Source organism: Ursus maritimus, unplaced genomic scaffold, assembly GCF_017311325.1.
Source record: "Ursus maritimus isolate PB19 unplaced genomic scaffold, ASM1731132v1 scaffold_31, whole genome shotgun sequence".
Classification (NCBI taxonomy): domain Eukaryota; kingdom Metazoa; phylum Chordata; class Mammalia; order Carnivora; family Ursidae; genus Ursus; species Ursus maritimus.
The window spans coordinates 22,058,863-22,083,884 of NW_024425675.1; the positions used below are offsets into that span (position 1 = coordinate 22,058,863).

General features: G+C 39.2%; 1 protein-coding gene and 1 non-coding gene across 2 annotated transcripts in view; one reads left to right on the forward strand and one right to left on the reverse strand.

Annotated features, from left to right (window-relative positions):
• Positions 1-25,022, reverse strand: part of CDC123 (cell division cycle 123) — a 59,399-nt gene that overhangs the window by 21,617 nt on the left and 12,760 nt on the right. Inside the window, exons 3-6 of the mRNA XM_008705440.2 lie at positions 15,381-15,438; positions 15,098-15,130; positions 9,435-9,530; positions 7,316-7,422 (exon numbers count right to left, since the gene is read on the reverse strand). Coding sequence (XP_008703662.1) covers positions 7,316-7,422; positions 9,435-9,530; positions 15,098-15,130; positions 15,381-15,438 — 294 coding nt within the window. The remainder of the gene's footprint in view (positions 1-7,315; positions 7,423-9,434; positions 9,531-15,097; positions 15,131-15,380; positions 15,439-25,022) is intronic.
• On the forward strand, positions 23,799-23,924 carry LOC121106369. Its single transcript, XR_005838996.1, has one exon. It is a non-coding gene; the product is annotated as a U6atac minor spliceosomal RNA (small nuclear RNA).

Sequence of the window (25,022 nt, forward strand, 5' to 3'; positions counted from 1 at the left end):
CTGGTAACAGAGGATAGTTACTATTATTCTATAAAGAACAAGACAGATTGATGTTCTATATCTATCTATTTTTAAAATACTACAGGAAACCCAAAAGGCACAATTCCAAAACACAGATCCTTCATTGTCTAATGTTTTCACTGCTTTGATATTCCTACCAATACTGATTCAGCCCTTGGTTAATCCTCACATTGCTACTTTAAAACAGGTATACATTTTAATGCATATTTGCATTCTCCCATCCTATAACATTTATTTTTTAAGTGTTGATTGGTTTAACATTTAATGTTATTTTAAAAGCCTGGTTAGTTTCAGAAAGTAGAAGTGAGAATGTCTGTGGTGTGTGAGATTATTGTATAAGGATTTTTCTTATTAAGATGATTAACCAGATGGCCCAGTACGGTTCCCGCAAGAGAAGAGTGCAAAGCCAGCTAGTTAAGCCTGAATGTAAAGGTCAGTAATAGCATTTTCAAGAGCTTAGCTGAATTACTGCAAAGAATGCTGTGTGTGAATATTTACCCACTTACATTCTGGAGGAGGTAGGTTTAAGAAGCAAAAATGAGTAAGATAATGAGGGTACTAACAACACTGGAATTTTTACAATCCTTATATATAAATTCATGTACCTAAAACCTGTTCTAAGAGTCTCAATTCTTTTTATGAGTTTAATTAATTAAAACACTTCCTTTATATTATCTTTGAGACTTCTGTTATTTTAAATTGGTACAGCTCTACTTCCTCCTCTCATCTGCTGTCTCATCTTGAGGCATGATCGACTGTTTTCTCGCGGATCTTGGTATTTCTACATGAGCGCCTATTTGGTCCGGCTCATTTCTCTGGGGGTCCCATGAGGCCTGCGTTGCTGAGTCTTCCCAGGGCACTCGGTATTTGCATCTTCTAGGTGCCTCGAAAGTAAAAATGACTGGAGGACTGACTTTTTTACATTAATTTCTTAGTTAATGGGAGATCTCCAACAGGCAGGTGGTTCAAATTCTGTTTCCCAAAGTTCATAATGAAATATAGGCCTGACGTTTCATTAAAAATGAAAAACCCAAAGCCCAAGGGGATTCAGTCCTGCTTCCCTGTCACTGTGCCAATGGATGAATTTTTTTTCTTGTTCATCTTTACTGAAGGCGCAGAACGGTCTCTTTTCCAAATCCTCACTTTATTTTGGCTTAATGCTTGGCCCCAATCCCATAAAGGGATTAAAAGTTATGTCCCTTATAGGCTCTGATAACGACCCCTAGGAGGCTTATCTACCTAACCTTCTGATTTTCCATGCTCTTTAAATTTCTTGCATCTGGGATTTGCCTTTTGTTTCTCGTGAATTCAGCTATGCATTTTTCTGTTGTAGTTTATATTTTACCCAGCATCTCTAGATAATTTGTAACAAAAGATTTTTTCAAGTTATCTTAGCCTGCTACTGAGCTAAAACCAGAAATTAATGATCAGTTTCTTAAAGTTCTTTTATAATTACAAATAAGAACATTTTGAATCTCATTTGAACATCTCTGCCAACCTGAACAGGCTAGCTATAATTAGTACTTACTAACAATTTTCATGTACACTTATGAGCTTATTGCGCATGTCCAAGTGTGTTTTTAAATCCCACTTCTAAATTTTTTCCTGGGTAAATATTTTATTATAACTTGGAAGATTACTTTGACTGAAATTTTCAACAAGGTAACAAGAGAAAGTAGTATTAAATCAAAGTCACTGCTTTATGGTCTGGATAGAAAGGAGGCTCCCACATAGAATTATAATTATAGTTCCTCTAGCTAGCCATTAAAACTCCAAATAAACATAAATGTTATTAAATGATGAATGTTACGTTATCTACAATGGGAATTATAAACTAAAAAAAATTCTCAGGTACAAAAACAGTAAAGATTTTATTTTGGAAAAAAACCAACAAAACCCGAAAGTCTATTCTGATGAAAGCTACTATGAAATTATACCAATGTATTTTTAAAACATTCTGAAATTAGCCAATAAACAGGAATTTTTGAGAGTAATGTTCTAGATCCAAATTTTTGAAAGAAAAGAAAGAAAAAAAAAATTTTAGCCCAAAACTGCAAGGACTGTGCTCGGCCAGCACTGATCACTGGCAGGCAAGAAGGCTATCTTTTTTCTTTCATTTCTACTCAAGCTACTTCCCAATTCATTCCCTCAACTTCAACAAAATTGCATTTCCTGTCAGCCACAAGGTCTTAGCATAAATAGACCTATTCATTATGCCCTAAACATGTCTTAAGATTGACATACTTTTTTCTGTGAACTTCATAACTGTAATCAACAAGTTTTTATCATGCCATTCCAAACAGTTCACACAACGAAAAAGAACAAATGTAATACGTTCAATGATAAGGATGTGGGTGTGTGGAGCAGAGGGCAGCACAATCAGGAATATAGGGATGTACTCTAGTATACGGATGGGGCAGAATGTGTCCCATGCTTTGTTACCAGGAAAGAAGGAGACGCCTAGAAAAGGATGCATGTGCCTGCAGTGGGCTGAGCCGTGCTACAATTCAGAAATACACTGTACAAGAAAGAGCTAGACGGAGATGAAAACAGAGACAACGCTAGAGGAAAACATTTAAGTTGAAGATGAATCCTATGTGTCGGGGGTAAGGGGTGAGATTCTGGCACTGGACGTACAGATTTACAATATTACCTACTCAAACGGTATGAACTGGGCCTCTAATTTGGGCCAGTCACATGGCAGGAGCAGGGGAAGGAGAATCACACTATTGGTATATTTTGAGACTAATATCTATGTGAATTTACTCTAGGCAACTTAGGTATTACCTACGTCCATTAGCTGAGATCACAATTTCACCATTTTTATAAGTAGTGAGAAAACATCTTCATTAAAGCTTTCTGAAGTGGCAGTAAACACAATCATTAATGTTTTAAAGTGGCCTACCACCCTAGATATTTACTAGGGCACGAGTCTCATTGGCAAGCTTTTTTTAAAAGCTGGAAGGTTACTTTATACCTCACAGTAAACACTTGCTAAGTATAAGAAAAAGTGTAAATTATGGGCAGGAAAAAAATTGCAGAGCCATGGAACATTAAGCATTAAAGTTCTGGTGCTGGAGACTATTGCTCATGAGGAACCCACAGAACCAAGAGTTCTGGTGCACAGATGCCGTTCCAGATTTCACTGGTGGTGGAAAAACAAAGATAAAAGTAAACAATAATGAACTAAGGATCGTTGGGTACGTCATTTGATTTTTCATAGAATTCTTCTTCAAAAAGAGATAAAATATGCTATCTAAAATTAAAATAACTTACAGCAGAAAAAGTGTCATCTCATTAAATGGGCCCTAAAAATCACAAGGTAAAGGTTCAGTCAGGCCCAACTTACACACAAAATTTTACTCCTGAGACTACTTGCTGACTTTTAGGATTAATAACCAGTTTTGTGATAATCTTAAGAATGCATACAAATTACGTCAAGCATAGCTGAGTTAAATTACTAAGACAAGGGAAATTTCCTAACCTCTAATCAAATTTATCTTGTGGGTGACAAATCCCTCAGAGAAACACTTAATGGATTAATTTTTTCACCCGCTCAGCCCTTCCTTCCAAATGCCAATTGAATACCGGATATTATTTTCTTGCCTTGGCCTACTGAAGTGACACTTAATCAATAAAATAATTGCTGAAAGCAGCCTTGAGACTCAACAAGTCTAACCACATAAAATGTTTATATCTGGGCAAACAGTTCACTCAGTGAGTCTAGTGCGACAGATTGTGTTAAACGTGTCATACTTCAACTTCCACTTTTTAAAGCTTCCTGTGTACGATAACCAGTTTTGAGGAACAGGAAAAATAAGAGTACTTAATAATCTGTATCAGCTCACAACTGTGGCAGATAGTGCTGCTGTTCTCCCGCGAGCTCTTCCCGACCTGCATCCTTGCTAACACAATTGTGGCTGCTCCATCAGGAAGCACTTGTACTCTCAGTCCCCTCAGGAATCCAGGGGATGCACGTGCTGCTTAATCTAAGCAGTCCTCAAGGCGTGGGCCTCCCCAAGCCTCATGAGGGTAACCTGGGAACTTCTTAGAAATTCTATTCTCGGGCCCCACTCCCAGCCTACTGAGCCAGAACCTCAGGGAGGGGACCAGCCATCTGTGTTTCATCAAAGCCCTCAGATGATCCTGATGCGTGCTAACGTCTGACAGCCCCGGTCTAAACCAGTCATTACATTTCTGTTCCCTCTGCCAACGGCTGGATTAGGCTGGGTCACTATGCGGCCAATGAGCCTGACAGGAAGTCTCCTGGGTAGCTTCCAGAATGCTTTATTTGCTCACATACAGAGAGTAGTGAGAGGAAACACACCACTCTTCTATTTTAGGTTCAGATACTGTCACGTCTTCACGTGATGCCCAGAACTGTAACAGCAATCTTGAAACCAGTAGGTGATAATCCCAAATACCACACCAGTAAGCCAAGCATGAGCATAGGGGAAAAACTGGAAGAGCCTGGCTCCTTGGAGACCTTGAAAAGCAGCTCAATTAACCCCAGAAATACCCACGCTCCAGAGTCCTTATTAAATAATATATTTTTTAAAATTCTGAATGTGTAAACTACTTTTAGTTGGCCTACTGTTAGCTTGCAATCCTGACTGGCATATCTTTCTTTTTTTGAGGTAAGCCCCAAAATAATAAAAACAATATGATGTCACTTTTATAATATTATATAATCTTACACATATCACAGATAATTATATAATAACTCCATAAAGTCTTTTTATAATTTACATTTATATTTACTGTTTTTATTTATAACATTTTTATTATATAATAAATTCTTACAAAATTAAATTCTTTATGATATTCTCTATTTTAATTTGAAGCATTTTTAAAAGGAGGAATTTATGACTTTACTAAGAGAAAATACAGAAACCATTTAGAAAGGCATTATGGAAATTATATTCTGGTTTTGGTTCTACTAACTAGTTTGTGGGAACAAATGACCAAGCAGATTTAGGCCTCGATTTTCCAACCGATAGAAGGAAAGAGATTAAATCATTGACACAATCCTGTCTAAATTAAAGAATTACACTCCGAATTTAATCTTTCAAGGCTCCTGAAAGGCCTATGAGACAAAAGTTCATCTTTCACTAAAGATCCTATCAATACAGATTTTTATGGTGATAAGACTTACAGCTCTGCGGCCTCCTACTGACAAATACTTCCAGAAGAAGGTGACTCATTAGAGCCGGCCAGCTGAAAGGCTACAAGCTCGGTGCTTGGGTTTTGTTTCTGCCAACTCCCAATTATTTAGACTAGGAGAAGCATGGTATTCTGTGGGTAAACACTCTTAATCCAAGGCCTCAAATTCACTTGCTGCCTTAACCTCCCTCCCAGGCAAAAGTCAAAGAGCACAGAAGGCCAAACAACTGACTGGTATTTCTACCTTCTCCTGGACTACTGTTAGATTCATGCAGGACAAAGAGAAAGAGGTGGGCTAGGGAGCAGCAGCAGTTCACCAAGATGCAAAGATGACTTAAAAAACCATCAGCCACAGAAAATTAAAAGCGACTTACAGTAATTTTTGAAAAGGAAAAGATGTCTTCATACTCTCACTGCAACTAGTGTTAAAGGTACATGGAAACCCCTATCTGATAACTAGCAAGTACAGAGCATTTTTAATGTAATATAGTTTAAGGCCCCTTTACTTAAAGCATTAGATATTTAAAAGCTTTATAATGGACAAAGAAGACAGCGACGACTTCCTCAAATCAGAGGGACTCTCCTAGAACGGAAATGCCACAGCATTATTACTAAACAAGGGCCGCCAAACACCTACTAATGTCTGTGCCACTGTGACCACAAAAGGTGGACAATGAAATACGAAAACAATATAAAGCTTTTCTCTGTAAATGAGCCAGAAGTATCGATACAGGTAAACCCCTTTTATAATAAACTTAGAATTTAACCAGACTCATTTATTAACACCGAACTTCATTCGTTATTATAATACTAAAACCAACGCCCAAGCTGCAGAACTCAGAGGCCAAAGACCAGGTGCACAACTGACATGCAGTGAGTTTATTTTTTTGTGCCAGGCTTCTCCTCAAAAAAGGGTCTGAAGCTGAAATGGGGTGAATGGGCAGGGCAGACGACATAGACGGACGGGGAAGAAGTGGCATAGGTACACAGTATTTGCACCCCTATTCACCCGCTTAGTTGCTGGATTTTGTGATATGCCTTACTTTAGACATTGGTTTAAGTAGTAGTTTAAGTGCGATAACTGGTTTGTTTATGATGGGTAGGATGGGAAATCTAGAAGAATACCTATTTGATGACAGAATGAGAGAGCATAAAGAGTCACCGGCAGGTCAACGGTGGAGGTGGGTTACCTGCCTATGAGTTCTTTAGCTAAAGAGTAACTGGCAAAGAAAGGAAAACAGCAATTCCATTTCCTGAAATTTATTCTAGGAAAAAAATTAGGAACATGCATAAAAATTTAGCTCAGGGATATTCACTATAGAACTATTTACAAATACAAGACTGATCAAACAAATCATGCTGTAGCTATCCAGTGGAATGCATTAAAGTAATTTTAAACAATGATGCATATACGACACGTAAAGATGTTAGCTCTATACTGCAGGCTACTAAGCAAGATGAACTACGTGATCCCATTTCTGTGTTAAAATATCAGAATATGGTTAGACACAGGTATATCTATATTATACGTAAAAAAAAGAAAGAATTCTGGAAGGACATAAAACTAACTGTGGTGAGGTCATGGGTGCTTCTATATTTCCTGTTTTTGTTTAGTTCAAATTTCTAATTTTGTTTTTCTATAAGCATATATTGATTTTATAATGAGAAAAAAATTACCAAAATATTTAATGGGCAGATACAAAGAAAGCCCTTGATATTTACGAATATTCATTGCAGCGCATTTACCATCAAAGGAAAAGAAAGGTCTACTTTAATAGGACTTGTTATATGGAACTGCTATTGTGTTGTTATGGGTTTTTTTAAGAGATTTTATTTATTTATTTATTTGAGAGACAGACAGAGAGATATAGAGACAGAGCACAAGCGGGGTAGAGGGGCAGAGGAAGAGGGAGAAGCAGACTCCCCACTAAGCAGGGAGCCAGACGTGGGGCTCAACCCCAGAACGGGGAGATCATGACCTAAGCTGAAGGCAGACACTTAACTGACTAAGCCACCCCGGCGCCCCGGAACTGTTGTTTTTAACAGTACTAGAAGCAATGGGATTTCGCCTTCAGCCAAACTCTCGTAAGTACAGAAACTACTGACATGGGAGATGAAGAGACATACTTACGGCTGAGTGAAGTCACGAGTGATGAAATCAGAACTCTTGAACAACAGAAAGATGTCGCTGAGGGTTTTACATTTCAGAGAACTGTTCATTGCTATCCAGTATGCATCCTAAATAATGATAAAGCACATGCAACTTAGCATATATTCCAAGTCAGTTGCTATGTATGAGGCTCAGGCCTATACACAAAACTGATAACACACATTTCGTTTAAAGAAAAGTTCAGGTGAGACATTTTAGCTATACTATCCAATGTCAAATCACACTTCTGAAAGACTGAGTGTAGGGCCACTGCATGCTGCACGCTGGGTTACGAACACTGAGCTGTTAAGGTCCTCACCTTCCCGCTCAGGCCCAAGCACTTCCCTGTGTTTGCCCTTCTGATGATGAAAGAGGGGTGAAGAAGTATGAGAAGTGCGGACACTTGAGCTAAAAGATCAAGGTGTAAAGAAAGAGCCTGACCAGCTACTCTCTAAGAAAAAGAAGACACTTTTTCTCTTCTTGCTTCTGGGCAGTGACAGCTGGGACTCCTGAAATGTGAGGACTGGACAGTTCAGCCCCATGTCTACCAGATCAGAGAGGGAAGAGATGAAACATTCTGCACCACCGCAGTTTTCAATGCTGAACGTCTCATACATACAAACCAGAAAAAGGTAAGAACTGCAGGCACACTGGGCACAAAGCTTAGCAAAACATGCCTAACAATGACATTTATTACGTCATTTATTAAACATACTGCTCCCATAGATCAGACACAGGGCAGTAATCTAATTTTGAGAAAACAAATGATTGCAAAAAATGAATTATCCACACGTGAAAGAAAGCAGTGGCACATGGTAGGCACACAAAAATAAAATATAAATGAACAAATGAATAACTTCAAACCACAAATAATCCACCATCCTTAAGTGGAAAACCTCAGCCCAGTTCAGCAGTAAAAAATGATTCAAATTAGTGCTCATATACGAACTAAAAATGAGTTTTAATAACTTCTTTATAATAACTTCTTTACAATTCCTCCCAGTGAAAAAGACGATGAACTTCTGGTTGAGAATGGTACACTGACCAGAGATTTAATTCCAGTGAAATAACAGTAGACGCGTAGAAAACCATGAATTCCAGGGAAAACAAAGGGTGAACAAGAACACGAAGTCATCCTATACAGTAATTATCAGACGTGCACAGTCTGCATCACCAGAGTGTCAGAAACACTGCATCCTGACCTAAACGAAACACGACAGTACTCAAATGAGGAGAGCAGAGTATAAAGCAGCGGGAATGGGAGATGAGAGAGTGGAATCTTCTCGTTCCTGAGTGGGCAGCAATAATGAGTATCGGTAGTTAAAGGATAAAGTCGTAGAGGAAAATAACAAAAGAATGAACTGAAACAAGGACAGCAGTTCCCTCTGAGGAGTGAGAAATGGCAAAGCAAAGGAAGTGTCAGGACCTGCTGGTTTAGGGAACAAGAGTCCAGATCTTTTAAAAATTTAAATGATGTACATGTGTAACTAATTTTCATCAGTTAAAATAAAGGCTAGATGAGGTACAATTTGTCATTCGTTTTAGAATAAGAAAAGAAAGGCCCATGGGATGATTTTTGAAAATGCAAGTAAGTCTTTGATTCCTTAATGAACTCTGCTGCCATAATTGTTTTCCACTAGATTAGAAAAAAGAGCAAATTTTTCCATAGACCTTGACTTAAAAAATCTTGTCAATGCAATGTCATAATGATAAAACACGATTTAAGAAAATGTCAGCTGATGTCCCGAATGGCTCTATGTCTAGGTCCTGTGACATTTTAATTTTCATTATTTTTCAACAGAGAAAAATTTCTCTGATACACTGGACAGCTGAAGTTTTGAAAGGGGCAGAGAACGGCCTTAATCAGATTCTAGCACAATCAGCAACACAAGAGGCTGCAACTGTCTTTTGGCAAAATATATAGTATTTTACAGACTTAGGAAATCAGGAAAAGTAGAAGGGGGAAATAAAAATAAATTCTGCAGTGTTTTCCCTAGAATTAGGAATAAAATTAAACCCTCTGTGGGGATATAAAAAGAAATGAATAGCAAAACAAAGAATATTCAAACAGTAAGAGAGAGATTTACTGATGTGTTCGTACCCTTGGGGCACTCCAGTTAAGCTTAGGAAATACACTGCCCCCCAGGGAATTGATAGCTTCTTGGACTTTCGTGGTGAACTCTGGAAATTCCGGTGCCTACAGAGAGAAAGGAGAAATCATTTGGGCAGGTTGATAACATCACAATAAACACAGAAAACAAGATCAAAATCTCAAGGTTAAACAATTAAGCATGTTAAAAATAAGTCAGAATACGAATCACTATCAGAATTTCTGAATGAGCTAAACAAAATGAATGATCAAGTATTTACCAGAAAGGGAAAAAAAATAACAAGTGCCCAAATGGTACTTTCCAAAACAATCAAAACCCATGAAGCTAAAAAGACAGATGTCAAGAGGCATCTGGGGACGTGAGGAAGGACTGAATGGTTCTCTTAACACGTACAAAACCAACATATTAAGTGAAAAGAGACAGACAGAATGTCACCTGTACCCATACTCCAAAGTTTCAAAGTAACACCTCACATTTAAAGGGCCAGAAGCCTTTCCATCTAGAGGAAAAGATTCTTGGACATATCCCCAAAAGCCTTCATGAAAATGAGAAATAAATGATGTGCTTAACTGTATTTAAACACTGCTATTTCCAGACAAGTTTTAATATAAACAAAACTCAAAAATAGGACCATGGTGCAGTTAAAATGTTCTTTCCTTTTTGGTTAACTTTAAAATGCACATTTTATATAAGCAAGTAACCAAAACGTTCCTAAGTGTCATTTCAACCAGGAAGCAAAGAGAAATAGCGTGAAGAAACACTCTTCTGCGAGCCTTACGTCCCTAGCTAAGGAGCACACGAACATTAGCAGAGAAAAGGACTAAGAGAATCGGACGTGGAGCCTGCAGGGGACAGAATACAAAAATATTAACAGGTTTGCTACAGTCACATTATCCCTTTATATCTGCCGCCCTCTACTGGGCAACTGCAAATTTTGAAAAAGTCCAGTAATGACAAGTTCTTCCGTAGGGGAAAAAAGTTAGACCAGGTCTAGAATGAGCCAAACTACACGCTGCAAAAATAAATCAAATGGCTTCTGTTGACCCCCTTAATCTAATCCAGTTACGACGGAGAGAAAACTGTGTTAAGAGTCTGGAAAAAAGACTGGAAAAAGACCAAAAAATGTCAGTTTAAAACAAAAGGTGACCTATCCCCCAAACTAGAAACCAGCTTTAAGCAGTAAGCTAGTGAGTAAAGAAGGGAGAAATCACAGCTGACTGGACCTCCTTCCTTTCTGCTACAGATGTCTATGATCTCTAGACAGGCTGGCAGCATCTTTAGTATCTGCCACCGTGCCCATCTTCCGTGTGACATCTTCAGCTTAGACACAGGAAATCAAACAGCAGCCATTCACAGAGGCTTTCAAAATGAGTAACAGCCTGAGTCCTTTACCTACCATTTGGCTCTCCCCATGAGAAGGAATTATGATCTATGTTAAGCCAGTAATTTCCTTATGATCTGCTGAAGTTGCTGATGTGTCTCGGCTAGGATTCTATCCATAAAAACACTTATCTAAAATCTGCATTAGCAGTATTTTCATGAACGGTGTAGTTATACAAATTTTACAACATGAAGGGGTTCAATCTTCAAAGACAAAACAATTTAATTTTCCTAACCCATAAAATTTCACATTGCTTTATATTTATGTATTATATTTCGAGAGGTGACAGATTACCTCACATATTCAAATTATTCAACTTCAGGAAATCCTGCTACAAAGATCCCAAAACAAATTTAAATTATAAGAAGTTTAAGTATTGTGGAGAAAAATGTGTGCTTCAGTGGAAGACTCTACTATCTACCTACAGCACGCCCTCTGGATTATCTGATTCTAGCTAGGTCTTTTTTTTTTTTTTTTAAGATTTTATTTATTTATTTGAGAGAGAGAGAATGAGAGAGAGCACAAGATGGGGGAGGGTCAGAGGGAGCAGCAGACTCCCTGCTGAGCAAGGAGCCCATGTCGGGACTCAATCCTCAGACCCCAGGATCATGACCTGAGCCGAAGGCAGTCACTTAACCTACTGAGCCACCCAGGTTCCCTGACTCTAGCTAGGTCTATGAGCTGTTTTATAATTTGGAAAACCGTAGGTAAGTGATAACAATGAAAAGTATTTCTATGGACATAAAAATTCTATCCTGCCTGAGAGTGAACCAGTTGACTTCCCTCCCCCCACCCATGAGGGAGGCAAAACCAATTCTGCCTCATTTATGTATTCATTTCAATATTTCTAATCTATACATGTGTCTGTCCTTTGGATTCTCTTTGGAACCAGTTAACACATCTGCCTAGATCCCTCATGAGCTAAATAAAACCTTCAACATATGTTAAAGATTTTTATATCAATATGGGAATCACGACTCTACCTTTTTCTGAAAATTACCTTTCAACAGATTTAACTAATAGGATTCTTTTAAGTTCCTAGCTCAAGTTGATTTCAAATATGCAATACACCTCAGTTTTCCAGGAAAAGGTTCCTGTTGTGATTGATAAAAATCTACATTTTTTATCATATCTGGCGACTTTCTGTGATCCAAACTCCTGTCTTTCCAACTACACCTACCATACCCATCCAGAAAGGGTATTTCTTTTTTTGTTTTTTAAATCATGAAATGTTTAAAATATACAAAAAAAATGTATACCTGTATTCCTGTATCCATTCAATTTGGTATACTTAACCCAGACCTTTAAATTTCTTAAGGGAACAAGGTTACAATACAAATGAAGCTTCTTACCTCCTCACTCTCCTCCCTAATCCTAACCCTTCCCCTCCCCACAGGCAATCAGAATTACAGACTTGGGCATATTCTTCTAGAGTCATAATTTATACTTAATGATCATACGTGCCTGTCCATAAATTACAGCATTTTAAAAACTTAACATAACTGCTGTTATTGATATGTATACTTCTAACAAACTGCTCTCACTTTTGAGATTTAACCCCCTCAACAGTGTTTTCCCATTTGTAATTCCAGGTTTCTGTACTAGATTAACGGACTATTACCACTCGTCAAAGCTTATATATCCCTCCTTGGGTCTTGGCCCACATACCTCACTGAGAGTGGTCTGCCATGAATGTTCCCCTGCTCAACAACATCTAGTTCCACCCGGCGAAACCCAAACCACTTTAGTAACTTTTTATTTTGAAACAATTTCAGACTTTCAGAAGCATAAAAGAAGAGTAACAAGAAGTTCCATATACTCTTCTGCCAGGCATTTACCAAGTTTGTCCTATCCTTCCCCACCCCAAACCATGGACCTTACAAATCTATGCAGATGTGTGCATTTATTTATACGTATGCATATATAAAACAAATTTTTTCTTACATTCTTAAAAGTAGAAGTCACAATGCGCTTTTACCCCCAAATACTTCAGTATGTTTCCTAAAAGAGCGTGACATTCTTTTACAGAACCTAGCAAAATTATCAAAATCAGGGAACTAACACTGATAGAATACCAGATTTACAGATCTTACTCAAAATGTACCCATTTTCCCAATAATGTCTTTTTTAGCAAAAGAAAAACATTTCTTTCTGAGGATCCAGTCTAGAATCACACCACCGAATTTAGCTGTCATGTCTGCTCAATCTTTAATCTGTAACAGTCCTTCTTTCTGTTGTCCTTTACCTTTCATGACCTTGACATTTTTGAAGAGTACTGGCAGTTATTCTATATAATTTCCAAAAAGTTGCATTTGCTGGAGGTTTCCTCATCAGATTTAGGTTATGCATGTTTGGCAGGTGATGTGTCCTTCTTAGTGCATCGTATCAGGAGGCACACAATGTAGTAGGTCTGTCCCATCACTGACAAGGTTAATGCCGATCACTTGGCTACCAGGTCTTTCTACCGTAAAGTTACTATTTTCCTCTTTATAGTTAATAAGTAATTTTGGTGGAAATACCTTGAGAATATTCCAGGGTCCTCTTTCCCATCAAATACTCACCCACGAGTTCTAACATCTATTCCATCAATTATTACTGTGATGGTTACCAAATGGTGATTTCCAATTCTATAATTCCTTCTACATTTGTGAGCTGGTGCCTTTCCTACTATAAAAGGCTTTCCCTTCTGCTCCCATTTATTTAATATAACCATTTATTTGTTGGTATGGGATCACAGACCACTGATCTTAGCAAATGGTTATATTCCACTAACATCCCTGTTTTGACACTCAGCTGTTTGGCCAGTGGGAATCCATTTGAGCTGGTCTCTGCATCCTTTCTGTCATGTCTGCCTCATTCTTACTTTCTGACACAAGCTATCACAAGTTCATCTTCACTTTCCTACCCCCAGTCTTGACTTTCTCAAAGGAGCCTCAATTACTTTTCGTGGAGAAGGTATCTAGAAACCAAGATCAGGGCACTAGGTATACTCACTGTTACCATGATGTCACTGTATCACTGCTTCCATCCTTAGTGAATGGAGTTTGGTAGATACATACACGTAAATTATTAATTTCCCTATCTAACCATGTATTAGAAAGCATGAGTTGGCACTGATAATCCTCACCACTTTAAGGGTCCAGGTCAAATATCATGTCTCCCTTTACCCATTTCTAGATGACCTCAGTTCTAACTGTTCTCTCTGTTCTGATAGCACTTTGTCATCTACTCCCACACTGAGAGGAGTGTGGAGTAGACACTCCTCTCAGTGTCTACTTTCCCTGCTGGTTTATAAACTCCCTAACGGCATATCAAACCAAATTCATCTTTGTTCAGAATCCACTATAGTGCCCTGAATATAGGAGATAACAAGCATGTTTAACTGAACAGGATTTTCAGAAATGGAGAGTGACTGATTTGCATGATATCCAGAGTAAAATAAACCACAGACACTTTCCCTTTCTGCACATGTTGGCATGCTTTTTATACCTAAGGAAATATATTGGTTTAGGCATCTCCACTTACTTTTCTTGTACTGTGGATACCAGGTCTCTTCCATTAAAATAAACAGAAGTATCTTCTTATTTAGAATTGTATTAGAATATAACCTTCCCTAAAACTAGTTTCCCTTGTGCCTTTACATATATTTGCAGGGAATTTTATAAAAAGCTTTCTCTTTTATATCAAGGTATAAAAAGCTTCATTTATCTACTATTTTTTAGAAATACATGTTTTACTTCACTCATTCTTTAAAAAAATATTTTTATTAAAAATATATTTCAAGTTGAATTAGACAACAGCATTTTTATCCTGAAAGACTATAATATACTTAATCGACTTCTACATTTTTATATAAGATACTGGTTAAAGACACACACTTCTCTACTCTCACTTGAAAGAAACTATAATTTTTATGCCATTTAAATATACTTGAATAAGTGACTATAGATTTCACTTTAGGTTCTGCAGATCTGGGAACCTCAAAGTTCAATGTTAGGCTTGATTACTTCTTTCAGAGCTCAAAAGAAACAAGTCAAAGCACCAACTATGGACTTAAAATATTTCCTTTGAAATCAAAGGGAAAGAAGGGCAAGGCCACGTTTGCCAACGAACAATGATTCAAGTTATTTTCCAAAATAATAAATCAAAGCCAACAAAGAAACATGCATTTAAAACAGTAAGAGAGAATTGAGAGGGATGTGTATTGAAACCCTGAAGCACCCTATGTGACAATGTGAGGCTGTCCCCACACTGGCATGGCTCTGCTCTTACCGTAAGCGTAGCCGTGTTCTCATCATCCGACCACTGCATGAAGAGGACAGAAACAAAATATTAAACGTCGATAGTGTACTGGGCTTCCAAAAAGCAATGCTCCATCTAAAAATGATACATAAATACAAGACATCTCTTTCTGAAGACAAACTACATGTCAAAGTGAGGTTTTCATGTAATTTCTCACCTTACCGAATGTATGCTAATACATAAACATCAGAACCATTTCAGGGCTCATTTAATTTACAACAGTCTATAGAATGGATTATTTTTTTGAACCAACCTGTATTTCTTCTGCCTCATCATCACTGTCTGGTTGAGAATGTGTTGGTGGATCGTCCCTAGAAGAACATAAAACAAAAATTAAGCAAGAAAAATACTTCAGTGTGTATGTAGTCATAATTTCAGGTGTACTGACTACATATGGGAAAAAAAAAGCCTCAGAATTGGAGGATGTAAGGAAAAATTCATTTTTTGAGGGGCACCTGGATGGCTCAGTCGGTTAAGTGTCTGCCCTCAGCTCAGGTCATGATCTCGGGGTCCTGGGATCAAGCCCTGCATTGGGCTCCCTGCTTAGTGGGGAATCTGCTTCTCCCTCTCCCTCTGCCCGCCCACCCCACTTGTGCTCTGTCTCTATCTGTCTCTCTCTCAAATAAATAAAATCCTTTTTTTAAAAAGTTCATTTTTTGAGACAGAAACTAATAAAAGCTGATATAAAATTAATGAGTTCACTTCCAATAAGAGACGGCAGAAGAAACACTTTCTGCCCTCTTCTCAGAAATCACTAGAACAAGGAAAAGAAAAACTCAAACTTCAGCTCTCAATCCCAATATATGAGAAAGTACTGCCATAGACAAGGAGAATCAAGTGAGATGAAGAAGCCAAAAGGAATCATCCAAAGAGCTGTTCTACTGAAGAGCTAGAATACCCTCAAGAGGCAAAATCAAGAATCTTTTGCTTATACAGTGAAAACAGAGCATGTGGGGTCAAGAATTACCCTGGATCTGGACTGGCACCACAGAAAGGTGTGGGAGAGAGAGGGAAAGAAAGACTCAGACATGCTATCTTTGAAGAAGCCTGTGAGTGAGGCTACATGTTGAAGAGGACCAGCCAGCAGTCCATCTTCATTGCCTAGGGAGGAAGCAAAGGCTGAAAACACTCAGAGTATTCCCTCTCATCAACACTAAACCACAAGTAATTGAAGAACTCACCACATCAATGAAAACAATAATAATCAGAACAAGAACCAGCATAGGATCTGTACCAAGAAACTATAAGAAGAAGGGAACAGGAGGCTTCTGGTTGACCATGGGCATTTATTTATCCCTATGCTCCCTCTTGAAACTCCACTAAAACAGCAGGAAAAATCCCAAAGAAATAAAGGACAAAAAAGGAGACAATTGCAGAAAAGAGAAAGCAATGAAAGTTTGGAAAACAAAAAGCCAGTGAGGAAGATAACCCAGTGAGCAAGAGGTAGAACCTAGACCTACCACAGATAATGGGACCGAAGCTCTGGGCTACCAACAGGTGATTGTGTGAAGTTCACAGAAGGGTCAGCAAGACACACACAGCCTTCCTCACCCCGCACACCCTAACAACTAATCCTCCTCCATGAACCAAAGAGGCTAAGGACTCAAGTCCATAATGCCCCAGAGGAAAATGAGGATGAAATGCTAGAGTATGACGAGAAGCCCTGTGAAAGTCACACTAACAGTGAGGCCGCCAGTCCCCTTCCTCCCACCCTGCTCCCAGAACACACACAGATGACAAGATTCTTCTCTTTAGAAACTGAACCACCCCAGAGGACAGGCCTATAGGTAAGTGTCATCTGGAAAACTTCCACCATTACCTGCTGATTGCTGGCACTCTTAGTCAGCGAGCCCCACCTGGGTACAGAGTGAGCGAGTGTTAGTGTACCTATGTCCTCTCTCTTACATATGAATGAAGACCTAGAATCGTTAGAAAACTAAAGAAAGATTCCAAGATGAAAAAAAAAAGTTTTTTAAAAGGAGAAAGAAAAGGTATATATAAGAAATAGACAATAAAGGGACCAGATGAAAAATATTTTTTAAAATCATTAATATAAAGATAAAAGATAAAGAAGATGAAAGATAAAAAGATAAAAGATACTACACCCATGAGAGAAAAACTGGAAGCTGTAACAAAGGAACAGAGGAGGGGCATCTGGGTGGATCAGTCCTTAAGCATTTGACTCTTGATCTCAGCTCAGGTCTCGATCTCAGGGTTATGAGTTCAAGCCCCACCTTTGGCTCCATGCTAGGCATGGAACATACTTTACAAAAAAACCTTTTTTTTTTTTTTTTTAAAGAAAGAAAGGAACAGAGGACAGGACTGAACCTGCAGAAATGAAAACATGGTAGCTGCTATTCAAAAATTCAAAGAGGGGTGCCTGGGGGGCTCAGTCGGTTAAGAGTCTGACTTCAACTCAGGTCATGATCCTGGAGTCCTGGGACTGAGTCCCATGTTGGGCTCCCTGCTCCCTGGGGAGTCTGCTTCTCCCTCTCCCTCTGCCACTCCCCCTGCTTGTGCTCACTCATGTTCTGTCAAGTAAATAAAATCTTTAAAAACTAAATAAAAATTCAATAAATTGGGGGCGCCTGGGTGGCTCAGTCGGTTAAGCGTCTGCCTTCAGCTCAAGTCACAATCTCAGGGTCCTGGGATCGAGCCCCACATCGGGCTCCCTGCTGAGAGGGAAGTATCCTTCTCCCTCTCCCTCTGCCTCCTGCTCCCCCACTTGTGCTCTGTCAAATAAATAAATAAAATCTTTTAAAAAACATTCAACAGAATGAATGGCAAAACGAAGGAAATTTCCCAGAAAGAACTAACAAGAGATAAATAACAGAGGAATGATAAAATTCAGAGTATCCAACAAGATCCAGTAACTAAATAACAGGTGTTCAAGAAAGAGAAACCAGAAAATAAGAGAAAATTGTCAAAGATAGAGTATTTTTAAATGTTCCCAAACAGAAAAATACGTCTCTAGAATGGAAGGGCTCACCAAGTACATAGCACAGTGAATGCTGGGGGCGGGGGAAGACTCAGGCGATGTGCAAAGATGGCCACAATAATTCTTCCCATCTAGTCTGACATGTTCCTCTGCGGGGCGACTCTGCCACTCTGCCTATCAAAAAATGGCATTTATGTCCCCATTCCTTTAATTTAAACCGGCTTCAAGACTCATCGTGGCCAACAAAACAAAGCACAAGTGACACCACATAATTCTAGGTGTCAAAAGCCTTTATAGCCCCCGCTCTCTCGTTTGGAATGCTGCCACCACTATGTAAAGAAGCTAAGGGTAGTCTTCTGAGATGAGAGACCACATGGAAAGAGAGGCCCAGCATCAACAGCCAGACATGGGAGTGAGACCATCTTAAAAGCACCCACGTGTTCAGCAGAACCACCAAATGATGAGAGCAACATGATCTGAGGAAGACCAACAGAAGTCTCGCCCAGTGTCAAGAAGTGTAGAGGCTCTGAGATTTTACCCTACTTGCAAGCTAACAGGCTAGCTGGCCACAGTTTCGTGGACTCTGGCAGAAGACCTAAGACTCCTGGTCAGAAACAAAGGACTCTTTTTTTTTTTTTTTTTTTTAAAGATTTTATTTATTTATTTGACAGAGATAGAGACAGCCAGCGAGAGAGGGAACACAAGCAGGGGGAGTGGGAGAGGAAGAAGCAGGCTCACAGCAGAAGAGCCCGATGTGGGGCTCGATCCCAGAACGCCAGGATCGCTCCCTGAGCCGAAGGCAGACGCTTAACCGCTGTGCCACCCAGGCGCCCCACAAAGGACTCTTTGACTGACGGCACAGCATGAAGCATGAGCTTCATCTGCCCATCAGTTTCCGCTGGCCCCTCTGACCCAGGTTTGCGTCACAACTGAGGAACCCTGAATTTAGGGAACTTCATATTTTATGATGGGCTGCAGGTGAACCTGTTCAGTCTCTGACCCAAGGGCAGAGACACTGTCTTTACCTATGCTAGACAGTAAATAAACCTGCTCTCTGCTACGGAGGGAGCCATTACCTCTACCTTCCAAGGCTGTTTGCTATATAAACGTCCTTGAAAAGATAATCAAGAACAAAAGTTGTCAGTGCATCTGTGTGCAAATAAGCAGGAACTGAGACCCAAGAACTGTCTCTCAACACCCACTTCAGCAATCACTGACAAACAAAATGTTTACTGTTCTAAGTCAGTATGTTTGGGCAATTCAGAGGACCATCATGAAATATAAAAACATGAAAGAATAATTCTAAAAACATTCATAAAGAAAACTGGCTCACGATAAAGGAACACAAATCAAAATGACAAGGGACTTCACAGCACTCTAGAAGACAGTAGACCATACCTTCAAATCACAAGGGAAATTTTCTGCCTAGAATACCATACTAAGCCAATTCACCCCCATCTCCACCCCCCCAAAAAATCTATAGAATAAAAAAGTTCTTCAGGTATGCAAAAACTCAGAAGTGTTTCCTCCTATGCATTGTAGAGCATGAGAGTCAATAAAACGAGTAACTCAAGAGACCCAAAAATATGATTGATATCCAAGGGACAGAAAATCCAACACAAAACAGTAAAATTCCAAGGTGACAGCTGTATACCAGTCCTGAAGAGCTACCAGGTTGGAACAGGAGGATGGGGGATTGCTAAAGTGAAATCTCCAGGAACGGAAAATGGAACTGTTCCATTTGGAAGTGTCCAGGACTATTTAGAGAAATATCGAACAGGCTATGACCTATCGGAACAGTTACTAGGTATTAGTGACAGACACACGGAAAACAAAGCAAATTTAAAGAATATGGTTATTACTAAAGAAAAAGCAATCATAGTATACAGTGTGGCTCAGCCACAATAATGTAGTAATACTGTAACCAATGACTAATTTAACCAAAAACTATAATGAAGATAGAGAAGGCGTAAGAAAACTACATCTTCAAATACCATAACACAAAGGTTATGGAATAATACCTAAGGTGGACATAACTAAGAAATAATTAGTTTAAGTATACTGTTAAGAAATACCAAGCTACAAACAGCGGTTCCCTTCAAATTTGTTAAGGATGTACTGTATGTTAAGTGTTACAGTAGCAATCACTGGAAAGGCATATCCTCCTTTATAAATCAAGAAATTGACACACTAGCTTGTCAATCATTCAATCGATCAATCTGTTGTAATTTTGGTTAACATGTATCAATCAGTTCCCTAAATTTTCTTTTCTTAAAGTAATCTCTACACCCAACGTGGGGCTTGAACTCACAACCCTGAGATCAAGAGTCGCATGCTCTACGGACTCAACCACCCAGGCACCCCAGTTCCTAAATTTTTATCAACCTTTGCAATCCTAAAGAACTGACTTGCCAGATCCATGAAGCTAAGAACCAGACACTGTAGCACAGTGATAATACTAACACTGTCACTTGTGAATCCCTGCCCAAGGAGCTAGCCTTTCTTTCTTTTGCATCCCTCTTTAAATACCACATATTTTTAAATACAACATGATTATCTTTACTATGGCTTATTTAACCTTTCAATACAAAAGGTATTCAATGAACGTGAAAATGTATTTTACCACTCTAAAACATCACTTTGTTAGTATAACGAAATACATTTTAAAAATCACGTTTATAACCAGTGTATCCAAATGGTTCTTCAGAAGAACTTACTGCAGTGAAGTAATCATGTTCATTTATTCATCACTCAACAAATACTTATTGAGCCCAGACTCTTTTTTAAGTTCTAAGTATAAACAAGACACCTTATAGAACTGAAAGTCTGGAGTGAAAAAAAAGTCCTCTATGTGGAGGTAATGGGAGATTAGACATGAAGAATAGAGTGCTATGGCAGATCCCAATAGCCACTTTCCCATTTCTCTGTTCATAAAACCTCCAACATGTTCAGAAACTAAGTGCCCCTGTGCCTTATGGACTTCTCCCCAGCCACGACAGTACGTACAGACTAATCCACCACTCATGGCTATTCCATCCCCCTTGCCAGTGAGGGACCCGCCCCTGACCAACAAGGGCCAGAGAGCTCCTGAGAAAGTCTACCCTGCTCTTAAAGAGGGACATGAGACAGGATTTCTGGATATGATAGTGTGAGGACATGATCCTTGAATGGACTATGGTGAAACTAGACTCTGGAGAGGAAAATCAAGAAATTCACGGAGAAGCTGATTTTGAGTCCTAGCATCACTGAACTACTATACTTTCTAATAACTACCATGCCTTAGGGCTTCTAATGAAATAAATTATCTGCCTCCTTATTTAAGCCATGTTTAAAACTGGGTATTGTCTTAGTCTGTGCGGGCCACTATAACACAATAACATACACCAGGTATAAACAGGAATTTACGTCTCGCAGTTCCGGAGGCTAGAAGTCCAAGATCAGGGTGCTGCAGGGTCAGGTGCTGGTGCCAGCCCTCTTCCGGGCTACAGATGGCCACCTTCTTGCCGTGTCCTTACATGGCAGAAGGGGCAAGGGAGTTCTCTGGGGCACCTTTTATTAGGGCAGAGAGGCCATTCATGAAGCCTCCACCCTCATGACTTTATCACCTCCCAAAGGTCCCACCTTCTAATACCAAATATCTTTGGGGGTTAGGATTTCAACATATGACTTTGGGGGCCACACAAACACTTGGACCACAGCAGATATTCTATTACTTGAGACCAAAGTCACCCCAACTGACCCAGGAAGCAAACACAGGGAATGCTGGATGGCAGGTTAAGGAGATGAAGTAAGAGCTGGAAGAGCAAAAAGACCACATTCACTTCATGCGAGACGAAACTGTAGAAATTATATTGAGGCTTGGTCTGCCTTTTAATTTCTTTATTGTAACAACTACCTTGGAAACCAGAGGAAAGTATTTAAATAAGAATTTCACGTTCTGAGATAGGCACCCTAATACACTAGTATTAAGAGCATAAACTGGTACAATGGTTAGTGAAAGCTATTTGGTCAAGAGTTTTCTTTTTTTTTTTTTTTTAAGATTTTTTTTAGTTATTTGAGAGAGAGGAAGAGCACACGAGCAGGGGAGGGGCAGAGGGAGAGAAAGAAGCAGACTCCTGCTGAGCAGGGAGCCTGACACAGGCTGGATCCCAGGACCCTGGGATCATGACCTGAGCCGAAGGCAGACACTTAACCAACTGAGCCACCCAGGTACCCCCTGGTCAAGAGTCTTAAAAATTTTTATAACCTTTGCTCTATGACTAGAGCCTGGGATTTTTATTGCACATAAATAATCCTAAATGCAAACAGTGTTCCATGCAAAAATATGTTCACTGAAGAATTATTTGTCAGTGAAGTTGTAAATGACCTAAATGTCCAACAATGACATCAGACCAGAAATAGCAAGTGCATACACACAGAGATTATGCAGTTCTTAAAAACAATTTTATTCCATTTTAAAAACATGGAAAAATTATCCTATGGTGTTCAATGATAAAAGAACATAAAATTATATATGTAGTATGCTCATAACTTAGGCTAAAAAATGTGTTTAAAAAGACTAGTGAAGATGTACCAATATTTGAGCAGCATTTGCTTTTAGGTGGTGGAATTATAAGTGATTTTTTTCTGCTTCTTTATATTTTCTGTAGTATTCAAGTTTACTATAATGAGCAAGTATTGCTTTGACAATGAGGCGGGGGCACCTTTTACACATGATAGAATGTCTAAGCATTCATATTGCTCCTACTCCCTCCCATTTCAGAATCGATCTTACCAAACAAAACCAAGTCATACATATTCCCATAGTCTATGCTAAGGAAAGATGCCTAACTGATCTATCTCAGTATCTACAAATAACAAGTAGTAGTTCACTACTGGCCTACTCACAATAAAAAGAATATTCAGCAACTCTGGTTCATTAACTCCACCCTATTTATCTGTAACTATAATACTGTATCCTTTGATGCAGGGAAACATTCCATACAAAGGAGCTAAAATGTTCACCTAGGGGCGCCTGGGTGGCACAGCGGTTAAGCGTCTGCCTTCGGCTCAGGGCGTGATCCCGGAGTTGTGGGATCGAGCCCCACATCAGGCTCCTCTGCTATGAGCCTGCTTCTTCCTCTCCCATTCCCCCTGCTTGTGTTCCCTCCTCACTGGCTGTCTCTATCTCTGTCAGATAAATAAATAAATAAAATCTTTAAAAAAAAAAAATGTTCACCTAGTAATAGATGCAGTTATGGTACTCTATAAATAATATATTAAATACACACTCATTCACCTGTTATTATCTGGACTCGGGGAGAAATTACTGCTAGAAACCAACCTGGATTACTCTGGCCTGAACTCAGATCATGTAGGACTGTAATTGTTGAACAAATGAAAACCATTAGGATGTCCTGATCCGAGGCCATGAATCCAATTGCTGATATGAACTCTAGAATAGGAGTGTGCTGTTATCCACAGGGTAACTTGTTCTGTTGATCAATACCTTGGATCAATAAGTGATAACTGATATAGTCACTAGTGAGTCTAGATTTTAATCGCTCGGAGGTTGTTTTTGTTCTCCAAGGTCACCCCAACCAAAATTGTTAACCCACGTAAAATTTTACTATCCCTTTAGGTTAGGTTAAATTATGTTATTTTTGGATAAATTAAAGCTCCACAGGGTCCTCTCATCTTGTTTTTTTTATTCCCCCGCTCTTCACTGGAACATCAAACAGATTAGGAGAGCAAGTGTTGTATGAACTGAGAAGGTTAGCACTCCCCTTTACAAGGATGGAAGAGACTCTCAGGCCTAACAACACACACGTATGGTTATGGCACTGCCACCTACTCCAAGGCATCTAACCATCATTTTTCAAGAAACAGACTCTTAACAATAGAGAAAACAAACTGATAGTTATCGGAGGTGTGTGGGGGGGAATGGGTGAACTAGGTGATGGGGATTATGGAGTGCACTTGTCATGATGAGCACTGGGTAATGTATGGAAGTGTTGAATCACTATATTATACACCTAAAACTAATATTACACTGTATGTTAACTAACTGGAATTTGAATAAAAACTTTAAAAAATATATTCATAGATTAAAAAATAAAATAATAGGGGCGCCTGGGTGGCACAGTCGTTAAGCGTCTGCCTTCAGCTCAGAGCGTGATCCCAGTGTTCTGGCTCTTCCACTAGAAGCCTACTTCTTCCTCTCTATGAGCCTGCTTCTTCCTCTCCCACTCCCCCTGCTTGTGTTCCCTCTCTCGCTGGCTGTCTCTCTCTCTGTCGAATGAATAAATAAATAAAATCTTTAAAAAAAATAAAAAATAAAAAAAATAAAATCTTTAAAAGAAAAAAAGACACATTTGAAGAAAGCAACTTAGCAATGAAACACAGCAACACAGATGAATCCCAAAAGCATCATGTGGACTTAAAACAGCCAGACAGAAAAGAATGCATACTGTATGATTTCACTTACCTGAAGTCCCAGAACTAGCAGAACTAAGGTATGGAGATTTAAATCGGATCAGTGTTTGCCTGGGGTTGGGCTGGGGGAGGTAGGTAGGATCAACCGAAAAGGGGCAGCAGGGACTTTCCCTGGGAGTGGAAATGTTTGGTATTTTTTATGGAAGAGGTGATGAAACAGGTGTATGTATTTATCAAAACTCACCAAACATTACACTCAGAATCTGTGCACTTTACTGCAAATGTCCCTCATTTAAATTGTACCTATAATTTTCAAGTTTTTACCTAGAAAAGGAATCTAATCTAAAATTACCGCCCTTTTCGGGGCGCCTGGGTGGCACAGCGGTTAAGCTTCTGCCTTCGGCTCAGGGCGTGATCCTGGCGTTATGGGATCGAGCCCCATATCAGGCTCCTCCGCTATGAGCCTGCTTCTTCCTCTCCCACTCCCCCTGCTTGTGTTCCCTCTCTCGCTGGCTGTCTCTATCTCTGTTGAATGAATAAATA